Source organism: Aythya ferina (genome assembly GCF_964211825.1).
Source record: "Aythya ferina genome assembly, contig: HAP1_SCAFFOLD_925, whole genome shotgun sequence".
In the NCBI taxonomy this organism is placed as follows: Eukaryota; Metazoa; Chordata; class Aves; order Anseriformes; family Anatidae; genus Aythya; species Aythya ferina.
In genome coordinates, this window is record NW_028180882.1 from 283 (window position 1) to 16,058 (window position 15,776).

Below are 15,776 nucleotides of genomic sequence, written 5' to 3' on the forward strand. Positions count from 1 at the left end.
TATTATTGTTACTGTTATTCTTATATCTTTATTTTCTGTCTTTTTGAAACTGTCTATATTTCAACAAATAAGCTATTGAGTGGTGGGTGTGAACTAACAGCTCTGTGTTGCTTAGGTTCCCGACAGGTTAAAGCACAACATGTTTGACAACCACACTCTAATAGCACAAATCACACTTGTAAAATCCATCTCTCCTGTGTACAGAGAAGGGCAGTTGGTGATGAATTGATGAATTCAGTCTGCTTCAAACACCACACCCCAGCAGAGACCCTGTAGCCCTCAGGAGCTGTCACTCCTGAGGCCTTGGGGACACCTCGAGGGAGCCCAATGGCACAGTGCAAGTGGTGCCATGGTCGGGTGCTGTGCTGCTGAGCTGGGCCAAGCTCCTGGGCCCAAGGGGAGCTCCTGGCAAGCGGGCAGTGCTGCAGAGAGACAGCTCTGCCCAGGAGCAGCTCCTCTGCACAGCACAGCAGGGCTGGGGGCTGTGACCACAGCTGGCATGGGGAGAGGAGAGAAGGAGAGAGGGCTTGCAGGCAGTGAGGAGTGCAACAACTGGACAGCGTGTGGCAGGACAGATCTGCAGGCTCTTCGCACTGTGAGTCTCTGGCAGCAGGCAGTGTAGGTGCAGTTGCCAATGGGGTCTTCTACAGCTGGCACATCTGATGGCTGATAGAATCTCTCAGGATGACTCTTACTCTACATTTAATGTGGAGTAGAAGATGCTGTAGACAATGGCATTTCTAAAAAGGCATTTCCAGAGGAAGACTGAAACTTGGTTAATCTGAATAGGAAGGATTTTTTTGTTTCTGAGCTTTTAGATTCTTGCAGTGGAGGGAAATCTGAGTGAGTCTGAGCACACAGCTTGTGGGATGGGGTCTGCTGGCCATGGACAGGGAAGAGACGTAGGGATAGAGAACCAGCTCCAAGCAGGGACATGGGCAGGCAGCAGGGACACAGACAAGTGGTGAGAGGGAGCTGCTGCCAGAAATGTTGTGCTAGGAAGGGCTCAGGCACCTCCCTGCCATCCCCTGCAGGGCAGGCACCTTCCCTGGGACATTCCCTGTTCTCCTCTCCCACCAGCACTACCTCTGCTCTCAAGCCCCCAGTGTCCCCAGCAGGAGCTGCCTCTTTTGCAGGCAGAGCTGCAGCACAGGAGGGTCTGCTGAGTGTCTGTCTGTTCCTCCCTGGCCTTGCCTCCCCTGGCAGTAGTATGCTGGCATTCCTTCTGGCTTCTCTACCTGGCCGTGATACTGCTGTTCTTGTTTCCAGGCTGGCTGGGGTGTGGGCTTCAGACGCACATTGAGTGAGCCCTCAGGGTGCTTGGGAGAAGGGGAATATGGGGACAGGGTGAGGGGTCTGGAGATGCGCCCTTTGAGCCTGGATTCCTTTGCTCTCAGCAGTGTTCAGGTTCTTCTCAGGTGAACCTCTGAGTGCAGTTGTCCTGCAGCACAGATCAACTGAAACCACAGAGAGGATCCACGGAATCCACAGAATCCACAATATTTCACTTGCAGTGAAGGAGAAATGTGCAGGATTTCTGCCTTAGAGACTCTCCACGGAAGTGGTGGGTAAGCTAGAAGTAAAGCTCCAAGTCCACCTATGTTCTTTACCTATTGGTGTAGGACAGGATTGACTCCCGCATTGCTCACAGCATAGTCCTGTGCTCCAAAGGACAGCCTCAGGCAGCATCAATCCAAGTGCAAGAAAGGGATCTGCCAAATATCTTCCTGGAAGTGAGCTAACATGTTGGGAGACTCAAATGAAAAATGGAAATCCTTTTTCTCAGGTAATTCTGTTGGTAATAATCACCATCTTTCCGTTCCTTGGGCAGGACCCCATGCCCAGAAAGAGCAAATGCCCAACAGCAGCTCTGTGAGTGAGTTCCTCCTGTTGGCTTTTGCAGACACACGCGAGCTGCAGCTCCTGCACTTCGCGCTCTTCCTGGGCATCTACCTGGCTGCCCTCCTGGGCAACGGCCTCATCCTCACAGCCATAGCCTGTGACCACCGCCTCCACACCCCCATGTACTTCTTCCTCCTCAACCTCGCCCTCCTCGACCTGGGCTCCATCTCCACCTCTGCACCTAAAGCCATGGACAATTCTCTCTGGAACACCAGGGCAATCTCCTATCAAGGGTGTGCTGCTCAGGTCTTCTTTTTAGTCTTCTTCTTTGGTTCAGAGTATTTCCTTCTCACTGTCATGGCCTATGACCGCTATGTTGCTATCTGCAAACCCCTGCACTACAGGAGCCTCCTGGGCAGCAGAGCTTGTGCCCAGATGGCAGCAGCTGCCTGGGGCAGTGGCTTTCTCTATGCTATCCTGCACACGGCCACTACATTTTCCCTGCCCCTCTGCCATGGCAATGCTGTGGACCAGTTCTTCTGTGAAATTCCCCACATCCTCAAGCTCTCCTGCTCTAATGCCTATCTCAGGGAAGGTCAGCTTCTCATCTTTAGTGCCTGTTTAACCATTGTATGTTTTGTCTTCATTGTGCTGTCCTATGTGCAGATCTTCAGGGCCGTGCTGAGGATGCCCTCTGAGCAGGGCCGGCACAAAGCCTTTTCCACGTGCCTCCCTCACCTGGCCGTGGTCTCCCTGTTTCTCATCACTGTCATGTTTGCCCACCTGAAGCCTTCCTCGATCTCTTCTGCATACCTGGACTTGTTGGTGTCATTTCTGTACTCGGTGGTGCCTCCAGTAGTGAACCCCCTCATCTACAGCATGAGGAACCAGGAGCTCAAGGATGCCTTGAGGAAACTGATGCATTGTTGTGTTTCAGAAACAAGAAATTTCCCTTCATCTTCTGCATATGACTGATAATGTAAAGCATTTCAGGCACAAGATGAGTTCTGGTGGGTTTTTATGGACATTTTTAATATTCTGCAGAGCAGCACCGTCTTGGGGCTGTATGGAATGGGAGTTGCATGGTGAAGGGGTGCAGTTCTGTCTGTCCAGGCCAGCACAGATGCACTCAGCTGCAAATTGTCCCCTGGGAGATTGTATGTCTCAGGAGAAGAGCAACTCCCTGTTTGTGTGCAGTGGAGATATGGGGAGAGAAACCCTTTGCTACTGGTGCCAGTAGCCACATTGTATGCACACAGGAGAAATGAACACAAAGGAGCACAAAGGCCATCAGTTATTCCCACATATTTCATGAAGGCCAGTGGGGCAAGATAGTGTCACAAGGCCAAGTAACATCTCCTGGGAAGCCACCTGAGTGCAGTCCTGGGATGTGATTCCTTGAACCAAGGTCCCTGTGCCCATTCCTCATGCCTTGGGGCATCTCAAAGGAGGGTAGAGCAGGAGAAAGCACCGCAGGGCTGAGGTGCCTTCCAGCCTCTGTCAGTGGCTACAGGACCAAGAGGGACATTGCAAGCGCTGCAGTGCACTGCACGTGGTGTGCAAGTCAGGGACTCTATGACATTTGGAAAAGAGGGTGGGCCACTCAGGAAGACTATAAGGATGTGGTAAGGCTGTGCAGGGACAAAATTAGAAAGGCCAAAGCTCACCTGGAGCTTAATCTGGCTACTGCTGTTAAGAATAACAGAAAATATTTTTATAAATACATAAACATGAAAAGAAGGACTAAGGAGAATCTCCATCCTTTGCTGGATGTGGGGGGAAACTTAGTGACAAGAGATGAGGAAAAGGCTGAGGTGCTTAATGCCTTCTTTGCCTCAATATTTAGTGGCAAGACCAGTTGTTCTCTGGATACCCAGTACCCTGAGCTGGTGGGAGGGGATAGGGAGCAGCATGTGGCCCTCATAATCCACAAGGAAATGGTTGGCGAACTGCTACAGCACTTACATGTACGCAAATTGATGGGGCCGAAAGGGATCCACCCAAGGGTGCTGAAAGAACTGGCAGAAGAGCTGGCCAAGCCACTTTCCATCATTTATCAGCAGTCCTGGCTATCGGGGGAGGTCCCAGTCAACTGGCGACTAGCAAATGAGATGCCCACCTACAAAATGGCTGGAAGGAGGATCTTGGAATGACAAGCCTGTCAGTCTGAACTCGGTACTGGGGAAGCTCAAGGAAGCTCGTGCCATCACACAGCACTTGCAGGGCATCCAGGCAATCATGCCCTGCCAGCATGGGTTTATGAAAGGCAGGTCCTGCTTAACACACCTGTTCTCATTCTATGACAGTGACACACTTAGTGGATGAGGCTGTGGACTGTGGCTGTGGTCTATCCTGACTTCAGCAAGGCTTTCGACACTGTTTCCCACAGCATTCTCCTCGAGAAACTCACTGCTCATGGCTTAGTCTCATGTACGCTTTGTTGGGTTAGAAGCTGGCTGGATAGCCGGGCCCAAAGAGTCGTGGTGAATTGAGTTAAATCCAGTTGGAGGCCAGTCACTAGAGGAGTCCCCCAGGGACTGGGGCCAATTCTCTTTAATATCTTTATCAATGATCTGAATGAGGGGATTGAGTGAACCCTGAGTAAGTTTGCAGACCACACCAAGTTAGGTGCATATGTCTATGTGCTCGAGGGTAGGAAAGCTCTGCAGGAGGATCTGGATAGGCTGCACCGATGGGCTGAGGTCAGCTGTATGAGGTTCAACAAGGCCAAGTGCTATGTCCTGCACCTGAGGCACAACAACCCCAAGCAACGCTACAGGCTGGGAGATGAGTGGTTGGAAAGATGCCAGGCTGAGAAGGACCTGGGAGTATTGATGGATAGTTGGCTGAATATGAGCCAGCAGTGTGCTCAAGTGGCCAGGAAGGCCAACAGCATCCTGGCTTGTATCAGAAGCAGCGTGGCCAGCAGGGCTAGGGAAGTGATTGTCCCCCTGTATTCGACTCTGGTGAGGCCGCACCTCGAGTATTGTGTTCAGTTTTGGGTCCCTCACGACAAGAAGGACATTGATGTGCTCAAGTGAGTCTAGAGAAGGGCGATGAAGCTGGTGAGGGGTCTGGAGAACAAGTCTTATGAGGAGCGGCTGAGGGAGCTTGGGTTGTTTAGCCTGGAGAAAAGGAGGCTCAGGGGTGACCTTTTCACTCTCTATAGATACCTTAAAGGAGACTGTAGTGAGGTGGGGGTTAGTGTATTCTCCCATGTGCCTGGTGACAGGACGAGGTGGAATGGGCTAAAGTTGTGCCAGGGGAGGTTTAGTTTGGCTATTAGGAAGAACGACTTTACTGAAAGGTTTGTTAGGCATTGGAATGGGCTGCCAAGGAAGTGGTTGAGTCACTATCCCGTGAGGTCTTTGAAAGATGGTTAGATGTAGAGCTTAGTGATATGGTTTAGTGCAGGACTTGTCAGTGCTAGGTCAGAGGTTGGACTAGGTGGTCTTGGAGGTCTCTCCCAACCTAGATGATTCTGTGATTCTGTGACTCATGTCTCTCAACAGCCCCATGTGTATGAGGAACCGGTTCAGACATTAGCACCTCACACAGCCCTGGCATTGCTCTTTGTGCCTCCAGAAACAACCCCCAGTGTCCCTGTGAGTTTTTTTTCTCACCCCTTTACAGGTTCATTGCAGATGCCACTCTGCTATGTCACACTACCCTGCCTTTCTGGACTGGGCTGTCAAACATTTGGATCAGCAAGATTTCTGGGGACTTGAAAATGAATTCAATTTAATTGAATTAAATTCTTTAATTCAGTGACTCTTTCCCTTGGAGTGCTCTTCAAAGACAGAATAAGGGGAGGGAAAAAAAAAAAAAAAAGAAAAAAAAGAAAAAGAAGCATTAGCAATGTTGGGAAATGTATTTTGGTAAGTGTGTGCATAAAACTATTCATCAAAAAAGCACGATTTTTTTATTGCATTTGTCCATGGTGCTGTTAATAGAAAACTGGGAAAATGAATAATGAACATTCATAGAAAAAAAGCTGGTGGTGCTGGCAAGCTCTTTCAGCTGTTACATCGAGTCCTTTTCTGTACAGGTTTCAACTGTTTCCTCAATCTACTTTCATGGCTGGTTTCAGTTTTCCAGTCAGAGGTGGTCACTACCTCCAGGATGTCCTGGGGTAGCCAAGGCACCCAGGTGGGACAAGTGACACAGGACCTAGGGGAGTCCTTCTGGAGCAAAAACTGGGGGGCAGGAACTGGGGCTGGGCCTCTCAGGGGCTGTGCAGGGGCTGCTTGGGTCCCCCATGGGGAGCAGCTCCTGCCAGGTCACCTGCTCCTGCGTGGGCTCCTCTCCAAGGCCTACAGGTCTGGCCCGGAATCTGCTCTGGAGAGGGTCCTCCACAGGCCACAGCCTCCATCACTGCAGGTCCACCTGCTCCACCGTGGTACTCCATGGATTGTAGGGGGACAGCCTACTTCACCATGGTCCTCACCACAGGCCACAGGGGACTTTTGCTCCAGGACATGGAGCACCTCTCTCCCTCCTTCTTCACTGATCTTGGTGCCTGTAAGGCAGTTTCGCACTCCTCTCTCTCTCCCAGCTGCTGTTCTGTATTTTTTTTTTTTAATTTTTTTTTTCCCTGTCTTAAATATGCTCTCACAGAGGCACAAACAATGTCACTTATCGGCCCAGACCTGGCCAGCAGCAAGGCCCTTTTCTAACATGGGACAGCTTCTGGATTCTTCTCACAGAAGCCACCCCAATGGCCCCCCACTACCAAAACCTTGCCACATAAATCCACCACATTCAGTCACATGGCATTCAAAGAAGAATGCGAGGGACCATGGACCTTATCAGCTTGTAGGCCACAAGGAGGAGATGGGTGGGAATGCTCTGATGAGCTCAGCTCTGCCTCAGGATCTCCTGCCCCAGCAGGAGGAATGTGACTGTGGAAGTGACTGTGAGGTCACTTCTGTCTCTGCAGTTGATAGGGCAGCAGCAGGAACATGTCACAGAAAGGGACTGTGAGGTCACTTCTGTCTGAAGTAGTTGACAGGCCACACTTCTACCTAGGTTCTGTACTTTTCAGCTGACATCTGCCAGTGGTCCTGGTAGGCCAGCAGAAGGCACCTGGTTGGCACGCTGACTGTGGGATCCACTCTGCCTACATAACGAGAAGGAACCAGACAGAAAAAGGCCCAGATATGGGTTGTCCTGTCCCTTCTACTTGAGTCTATGACTGGACAGCAGCAGGCACAAGGCTTGGTTGGCATGCTGACTTCGGGATCCCCTCTGCCTACATACCCAGGAGGACCCAGACAGAAAGAAGGCCCACATATGGGTTGTCCTGTCCCTTCTGTTTGAGTCCAGGACTGGACAGCAGGAGACTCAAGGCTTGGGTGTGTCTAAACAAGAAGCTGCAAGGCCAGCAGAAGGACTGTGGTTTGGAAGATGCTGGTGAGGTGACTTCTATCTGGTTGGCTGACAGGCCACAAGAAGGCCAGTGGATTGGGATGCCTACTTTAGGACTGCTTTCCACCCAGGTGGAAACTACTTTGGTGGTAGGAAAGAGCAGGAGAGGAAAACTGCCAGAAATTGCACCTTGGAAGGTTGGCACTGGCCACAAAGAGGAAAAAATGTCTCTCAAAGTATACTGCTGTGGTGCCAGAGGTCACCCAAAGAGTGTCCGTAATCAAACCCTGGCTTTGTTTTTCAAGGAACAGCTGGTGAAGGTTGATGAGACATTGGTGAAATGATGGAAATGCCAGGGTGAGAGCAATGTGAAGAACAGAGATGGGTGTCTGTAGGCTTCCAGGAAATAGGACAAAGTGTGGGACAGCATAGGAAAGCCTGCAGAGGAGAAGGTGGAGGTTGCTGGCAAGAATGGAAGGCCCCAAAAGCCCTGACGTTTTTGTCCCTTATCTAGAGCTTATGAGGTGATGAGATGTAGTCATTGCAGTGAGGCCTCCTTGCTTCTTTGCAACCCTTGCAGAGGCAGGGAGGTGTCATACCACCGTTCTTCTCATGGCATCACACTGTTTAGAACATCCCACAGACCCCAGGAAGAGCCTTGAGACGGATGTGGGAGTGCAGGATCTCCCCTCCCAGTGGCTGGAGTCAGGCCTTGGCTCTTCTGCTTCACCAAAACCAACCAAGACTTTTCTCAGCACAGTGCTTTGCCTGTCTGCAATCATGGTCTCCAATTATCTGCCCTAACAAGTCCCTGAGGAGAATCTCTTGGTAACAGCCCTCAGTGGGGCCCATTAATACTCCAAGTCACTTCAACTTTTCCTTCTGACTTTACTTGTTCAAGCGGTTACATCACTCTTCTCTCAGTACCTGAGCTTCATAGACTCAGCACCATAATACACCATGGAACTCATTAAAATGAAGAAACTTCTAACATCTCTTCCATAGTTTTCTTCAAGCCTTCACACCTTGTGCAGCTAATTGCAGAGCTTGCATAATGTAATTAAGGAAGAAGATTTCAAAAAGCACCTAATACAAATCTTTTATTGCTTTAAAGGCTGAATTTTGCTGCATTTCAGTTTTGAGCATCATTCTCCATTGGTATTCATCCAGGGTGATTTCTTTAGAGACCTGCATTGGGAGGAAAAGCAGAGTCTGAAGGTCCGATACCTCCACTGCCAGCAGTGGTCTTTGTCCCTGTAGCTGCAGCCCAGCCCAGCACGTGATTCCTTGGGAAAATAAATAAATAAATGAAATGAAATGAAATGAAATGAAATGAAATGAAATGAAATGAAATGAAATGAAATAAATAAAATTGAAATGACCATTGGAATCTGAGAAATTCAGCCTGAATCTTTGTAGATACCTGGACATCCATGGTCTCTCTTGGGTCTTCTGTGGAAAACTCAGGATGAAAACTAAAGAAAATATATCTTCAAGTGGCTGTAGCTGTACCCATGAGTTTGGCTGCTTTTGGGAAATTGTCCCCTTCCAGCCACAGAAAACTAAATTGAGTAATGTGAAAAGACCTGCCCAGTCAATAGAGTAGAGCAAAGTCATGCTTCCTTTGCTATAGATGCAGAAGACAAAAGAACTGCATTGTGCCTCAATGGACGTGTAACCCAGGTCATGCAACTTTACCTTAGTACTGACAAGTCCATCACTAAACCACGCTACTAAGTTCTACATCTACACATTGGCTCTCCAGCCGATGAACCAGTTCATGGATGGCAATCAGGGAGTCTCAGTTAACGTGACGCTGCCTCAGGTGCACCACCATGGTAGCCATTGGCACCTGCTGTTCTTCAACCCTCAGCAAACCCACAACAGAAGGATTCTGTGGAAGGTCAAGCAAGGTAGACAACTCTTTAATGTCCTCCATCTCCAAGGCTGCTATGCCAAAGCCCCACCTGTGCTCTTTTGGAACTTTGAAGTACCCATTCCTGAAGAAGACTATGTCTTGGATGCACATAGCCTCCGGGCCAGTTCCAATGGGGAGCTTTTGCCATTCCTTCCCAGTTTGACTCACTTCAGCCTCCAAGACAGTTAACTCTTGGGACCCACCTGTCACTTCAGAAATAAAGGTGGGTTCTACCTCTTTATAGCTTGATGGCATTAAGGTACACTGTGCACCGGTGTCCAGTAGAGCCTGATACATCTGTGGGTCTGATGTGCCAGGCCATTAAATATACACAGTCCAGTAAACCCAATTGTCCCTTTCCTCCCTGCCTCCCCTTGGCTGGAAGCAGGACCCCTCTAGTCCTGCTCATAGTGTTCATTACTGTGTCTGGTAGACAGCCCACTGGAAACACGTCCCACCATGGCACTGTCATACTACGGGGCAGGGGAGAGGGAGCTGACAGCCAAGGGATGCAGGAGATGGTGCCCAATTTGGTGCAGGAGATGGGGCCCAGCAGAGACAAGGAGTCAAGGCAGTGCAGTGGGGGAGGCCAGGAGAAGCAGTCCATGGGGTAGTGCTGCTTGTGAGGACACATTTTTGCCAGCATCCTGAGTGGGCAGCAGCTGTGTGCAGGCAAGGAGAGGCCAGGAAGTGCATTCCAAGAGCCCTCCTGCCAGCAGAGAATAGGCCGTGGCCGAGGCCAAGAGGAGAGGCAGGCCCAGGGCAGGGGGCTGCAAGGGCCATGCTGAGCTCCCTGCCCCTGCAGCAGCCACCCTGGCCCTCAGCAGATGTGCTGGCTGGCACACATGGGGAGGTCCTGGTGTGCATCAGAGAGCAGCAAGGAAGGCGCTGGAGAAGGCTGGGGTGAGGCAGGTGGCAGAGCCCAATGCAGGGCTGGCTGGGGTCCAGAATCACCCCATCTGGAACCTCTGGCAGAAAGTACCAAGGGAGAGGGGAGGTTGACCCCTAGGATTGAGGAGTCAGGGATAGTAAGTACCTAAGACCTACTCCAACTGGGAAAGTAATATTGGTAGCATACAAAGGGGTTTGAGCTGCTTTGGAAGTGGTTTGTGTTGACACACAGCTCCTCTGGGCACCGACTTGCCTCTTTTGGGCTGGATGTTTCAAGGGAATGTCTCCTCTACACATCATGTGCCTGATGCTCCATGGAGCAAGTGGGTCGCACTGATTTCACAGCAGGCTCCAATAGGAAACCCCAGTCTTGAAATTTTGGAAGTGACTAAGGACTGACCAAAGAACAGCGACTTGGAAATATTGCTACAGGAGGAGGTGACACATATTGAAGAGATGTCATTGTCTAATAAACTCCCAGAAAATGGGAAGCAGCATGTACTGGTCACTGATGGGTCTGGTTATATTATGGGAAAGCCATCCCTATAAAACATCTAATGGGTTCAGTCAGTCCATGACTTTGGTCTCCAACTGTCATCACATTACTTCAGGGCAGCACACGTGGTGTATGATGTTGGATTGCTTTATGCTGAAGCCAGCTCTCGTTTCATCACTGCTGAGCTTGTCCAGTGTTGTCAACACTGCCCCTTACTCGATTCCTCAAAATTCATTCATTAATACGAGCCCTTCTGCTTGGTGAACCACATCCAGTTTTCCTACACGAGTGTCACCTTCACTTTCCCTCTGTCTGCTTGTCCTCGCTGCCTTCAATATTCTGCTCTAACGAGCTCCAAGGAAGCCTGTGTCAGTGCTGGCCCTCGGGGGACACTCCAGGAAACTTGCATCTGACTTGGACTTCTTGAGAGATTTCTTCGATTGTCTCTGAGTGCCTGAGGTTCATGGGCTCATCACCAAAGCCCCCAGAGGGGTGATTACAATGACTTGGGCTGGGCCTGTGCTGTTGATCTGGGCTGGGCTCCTGGGACAGGGAGGGCTCTTGGCAAGAGGTTCCTGGTTCAGAGAGACAGCTCTGCCCAGAAGCAGTTCCTCTGCACAACACAGCAGGGCTGGGGGCTCTGACCGCAGGTGGCACAGGGAGAGGAGAGAATGAGAGAGGGCTTGGAGGCAGTTGGGAGTGGATTGGGAGGATGCTGAGAGCTGACTGCAGGAGAAATCTGCACAGCCCTTGACAAGGTAAGGCTCTGGCTGCAGGGCCATGCAGCTGCAGGTCCTGGAAGGGTCTCCTGCTGGGTCTTGTTCCTGGGAGGGAAGTGGGCAATGGAGTAGGCTTTGAGAGTCCTGCTGGGTTGCACTGTGAGGTGAGGAAGTCTGGCAGAAGCCCCTTGGAGTGCCCTAAGGCAGGTGCCCCCAGTCATCCCAGAACACCCAGCCCTGGCTGGCCATGCCGGGCTCTCTGTCAGCTGCCCCGTAGCTCCTGCAGCCATGGAGGTGCCCCTTGGCAGGGCCCTGTTGGTGGCAGAGTGCTGCAGGGCAGCGCTGAGAACAGCCATGTGGGATGGGATCTGTGAGCACAGGCAGGGTGAAAGAAGACTTTGGCCAAGAACAGCAGGAGCTGAGTGTCCAAGCCTCCTCCAGACACTACAGAGTTGCAGCTGGGAATCTGGGACAACTCGGTGGTCAGATGAGTTGTTTGCAAGGCTCGTTCATCTGACAAGTGGACTGAACTTGAGGTTGGTCCATGTTCCTGCTTCCCTCCTGCTTCATAACAGGAACACCTCCTCTGGAGCCCACAGCAGCCCCTGCTCCCAGTGCCATTCTCATCCAGCACCAGCCACAGCTCAAGCAAGAGAGCTGAAGACAGGTTCTCCTGCAAAAAGAAAGGCTGGTCTGGGGGACTATTCTAAGACTTGCAATAGGTGTTCCTTGGAGAAGTCTGTTCTAACTTTGTCCTGCCTTCTTCTCTTCAACAGACAGCCATGTCCAATGTCAGCAAATGTCCAACAGCAGCTTCCCCACTGAGTTCCTCCTCCTGCCATTTGCAGACACACGTGAGCTGCAGCTCCTGCACTTCGCGCTCTTCCTGGGCATCTACCTGGCTGCCCTCCTGGGCAACGGCCTCATCCTCACAGCCGTAGCCTGCGACCACCGCCTCCACACCCCCATGTACTTCTTTCTCTTCAACCTTGCCCTCCTTGACCTAGGCTCCATCTCCACCACTCTCCCCAAAGCCATGGCCAATTCCCTATGGGACACCAGGGCCATTTCCTTCTTTGGCTGTGTTACCCAGGTCTTTATGTTTGTTGCATTTGTCTCAGCAGAGTTTTATCTTCTCATCATCATGGCTTATGACCGCTACGTTGCCATCTGCAAACCCCTGCACTACGGGACAATAATGACCAGCAGAACTTGTGTCAACATGGCAGCAGCTGCCTGGGGCAGTACTTTTCTCTATGCTGTCCTGCACACTGCCAATACCTTTTCCCTCCCCCTCTGCCAAGGTAATGCCCTGGACCAGTTCTTCTGTGAAATCCCCCAGATCCTCAGGCTCTCCTGCTCTGATGCCTACCTCAGAGAAGTTGCCTTCCTCATCTTTTGCTTTTGCTCAGGTACTGCATTTTTTGCTTTTCTGTTGCTGTCCTATGTGCAGATCTTCAAAGCTGTGCTGAGGATCCCCTCACAGCAGGGACAGAACAAAGCCTTTTCCACGTGCCTCCCTCACCTGGCCATTGTCTCCCTGTTCATCAGTAATATCATGTTTGCTTATCTGAAACCCCCCTCTATTTCCTCCTCATCTCTTGATCTTTTGCTGGCAGTTCTGTACTCAGTGGTGCCTCCAGCAGTGAACCCCCTCATCTACAGCATGAGGAACAAGGAGCTGAAGGATGCTGTTAGGAAACTGATTTGGGGGATGTTTTTCAGTACTCATAAAGTTTTTTTCACTCTCCAGAAGTGAAAATTGTGCATCTCATTCCAACACTTTTTTTTTTTTTTTTTTGCTTCTTTGTTTGTTTTTATCATTATTAATAAAATTGCTTTTTTCTTATTGTCATCGTGACTGCTTTTGCTCCTTGCATTCTTACAGAAGTATTTGGAGTCCTCTCACTACAATGAATGACTGAAACTGCTCTGTATCATATAAATGCTTTATACATATACAAGTAACTGTGAGTCAGTGAAGGCTCTCATAACACTTTTGGTAATAAACAGGATAACTCATGTACACTGCCTGAAGGCTGGAATTTCCTAGCCAAGCCAGTGTCAAGAATAGGCCCAAAGAATTGCTCCCTACAAGAGTCTGTTCCTGCTTTGGTTCAGGATGGAATGGCTCATTGTTGAGACTCACCTGTGGGTGGGTGTCTGCTCACAGCAGAGGCAGCGCATGGTCACTGCGTTATGTAGCCAGGGCTGTTCCCATATGTGGCCCATAGGTGGTGTCCTTCAAGAGGGGAATCTGGAGCTACCTGCAGAGCCCAGGATACCTCCAGGGACAGTGGAGCATGGCATGAGCATTGACTGCAGCCCCTCTGAAAGTAAGAGATCTCCCACTGTGTGCTCAGTCACAAGGAAAGAAGTAAACCCAGGTATTCACAGGGAAACTGCTACTCTGCAGTCTCAGAGAAGAAAGTCTCTGAGCCCAGCCCTGAGCTCTACAATATCAAAACACTCTCTAATATCAGGCACCACACCACTGACCCTCCTTCATTGCCTGTCCCTTCTGAAGAACTTATGGTCATTCTTAACAGCACCCCAAGAAATATAATACACATAGAAAATGAGGAGGTGATTGGTGACAGCCAGCATGTCTTGACTAAGGGCTTATCATGCCTGGCAAATGATGGCCTTCTATGATAAAGTTACAGCATTGGTGGATAGGGGAAGAGCAACTGACATAATCTACCGGAACTTGTACAATGCATTTGACAATGCCCCCCATGATATTCTCATCTCTAAACTGGAGAGACATGGATTTGATGGGTGGACCACAGATTTGATGGGTGGAACTATAGACCCGTTAGTTCGACCTCAGTTATAGGGAAGCTCATGGGGTAGATTAGCTTGAGTGTCATCATGCAACAATTACAGGGCAACCAGGTGATCAGGCCCAGCCAGCATGGGTTTATGAAAGGCAGGTCCTGACTGACGAACCTGATGAGGGAAAGGCTGTGGATGTGGTCTACCTTGACTTCAGCAAGGCTTTTGACACCATTTCCCACAACATTCTCCTCAAGAAACTGGCTTCTTATGGCTTGGACTAGTGTACGCTTCATTGGGTTAAAAACTGGCTGGATAGCCAGACCCAAAGAGTCATGGTAAATGGAGTCAAATCCAGCTGGAGGCCGGTCACTAGTGGCGTCCCCCAGGGCTCAGTACTGGGCCAAGTCCTCTTTAAGATCTTTATGGATGATCTGGATGAGGGGATTGAGTGTACCCTCAGTAAGTCTGCAGATGACACCAAGTTAGGTGCATATGTCTATGTGCTTGAGGGTAGGAAGGCTCTGCAGGAGGATCTGGATAGGCTGCACCAATGGGTTGAGGCCAAATGTATGAAGTTCCACAAGGCCAAGTGCTGTGTCCTGCACCTAGGGCACAACAACCCCAAGCAGAGCTACAGGCTGGGAGATGAGTGGTTGGAAAGCTGCCTGGCAGAGAAGGACCTGGGAGTATTGGTGGATAGTGGGCTGAATATGAGCCAGCAGTGTGCTCAGGTGGCCAAGAAGGCCAACGGCATCCTGGCTTGTATAAGAAGCAGTGTGGCCAGCAGGTCTAGGGAAGTGATTGTCCCCCTGTACTTGGCTCTGGTGAGGCCGCACCTTGAGTAGTGTGTTCAGTTTTGGGCCCCTCGCTACAAGAACGACATCGAGGTTCTTGAGAGAGTCCAGAGAAGGTCAACAAAGCTGGTGAGGGATCTGGAGAACAAGTCTTACGAGGAGCAGCTGAGGGAGCTGGGCTTGTTCAGCCTGGAGAAAAGGAGGCTCAGGGGCGACTTTATTGCTCTCTAGAGGTACCTTAAAGGAGGCTGTAGTGAGGTTGGCCTGTTCTCCCACGTGCCTGGTGACAGGATGAGGGGGAATGGGCTAAAGTTGAACCAGGGGAGTTTTAGTTTGGATATTAAGAAGAACATCTTTACCAGAAGGGTTGTTAGGCATTGGAACGGGCTGCCCAGAGAAGTGGTGGAGTCACCATCCCTGGAGGTCTTCAAAAGAGGTTTAGATGTTGAACTTAGTGATATGATTTAGTGAAGGACTTGTTAGTGTCAGAGGTGGACTAGGTGATCTTGGAGGTCTCTTCCAACCTAGATGATTCTGTGATTCTGTGGTTCTGTGACCACTCGCTGGGTAAGGATTTGGCTTGATGATCATACTGAAACAGTTGCAGTCATTGTATCAACATCGAACTGGTGATCAGTAAAGAGTGTTAGTCTTTAGGGTTAAGTATTGGGACCAGCACTGTTTAACACATTTGTTGGTTACATGGACATCGGGATTGAGTGCACCCTCCTCAGGTTTGCTGATGACACCAAGCTGTGTGGTGCAGTTCACATGATGGGGATAAAAGAAACCTTCCAGAGGGACCTTGACAGGCTTCAGAGGTGGGCCTGTGCAAAACTCATGAAGTTAAACGAGGCAAAGTTCAAGGTCCCACATGTCCTTGGGGTAATCCCAAGGACAAATACAGGCTGGGCAGAGAATAGACTGAAAGAAGCCCTGAGGAGAAGAATGTGGGGGTGTTGGTGGAG

The 15,776-nt window shown here is 50.3% G+C and overlaps 2 protein-coding genes across 2 annotated transcripts; both read left to right on the top strand.

The window, feature by feature from the left end:
- Positions 1–1,854: 1,854 nt before the first annotated feature.
- On the top strand, positions 1,855–2,817 carry LOC311429401 (olfactory receptor 14C36-like; the record flags this gene model as incomplete). The annotated part of the gene is made up of 1 exon (XM_084540481.1): positions 1,855–2,817. One exon carries the CDS (start codon positions 1,855–1,857, stop codon positions 2,815–2,817), a length of 963 nt encoding a protein of 320 aa, XP_084396607.1.
- A 9,215-nt stretch (positions 2,818–12,032) lies between these two features.
- On the top strand, positions 12,033–12,992 carry LOC311429402 (olfactory receptor 14C36-like; the record flags this gene model as incomplete). The annotated part of the gene is made up of 1 exon (XM_084540482.1): positions 12,033–12,992. The coding sequence occupies one exon, from the start codon at positions 12,033–12,035 to the stop codon at positions 12,990–12,992; it is 960 nt and encodes a 319-aa protein (XP_084396608.1).
- Between the last annotated feature and the right edge of the window lie 2,784 nt (positions 12,993–15,776).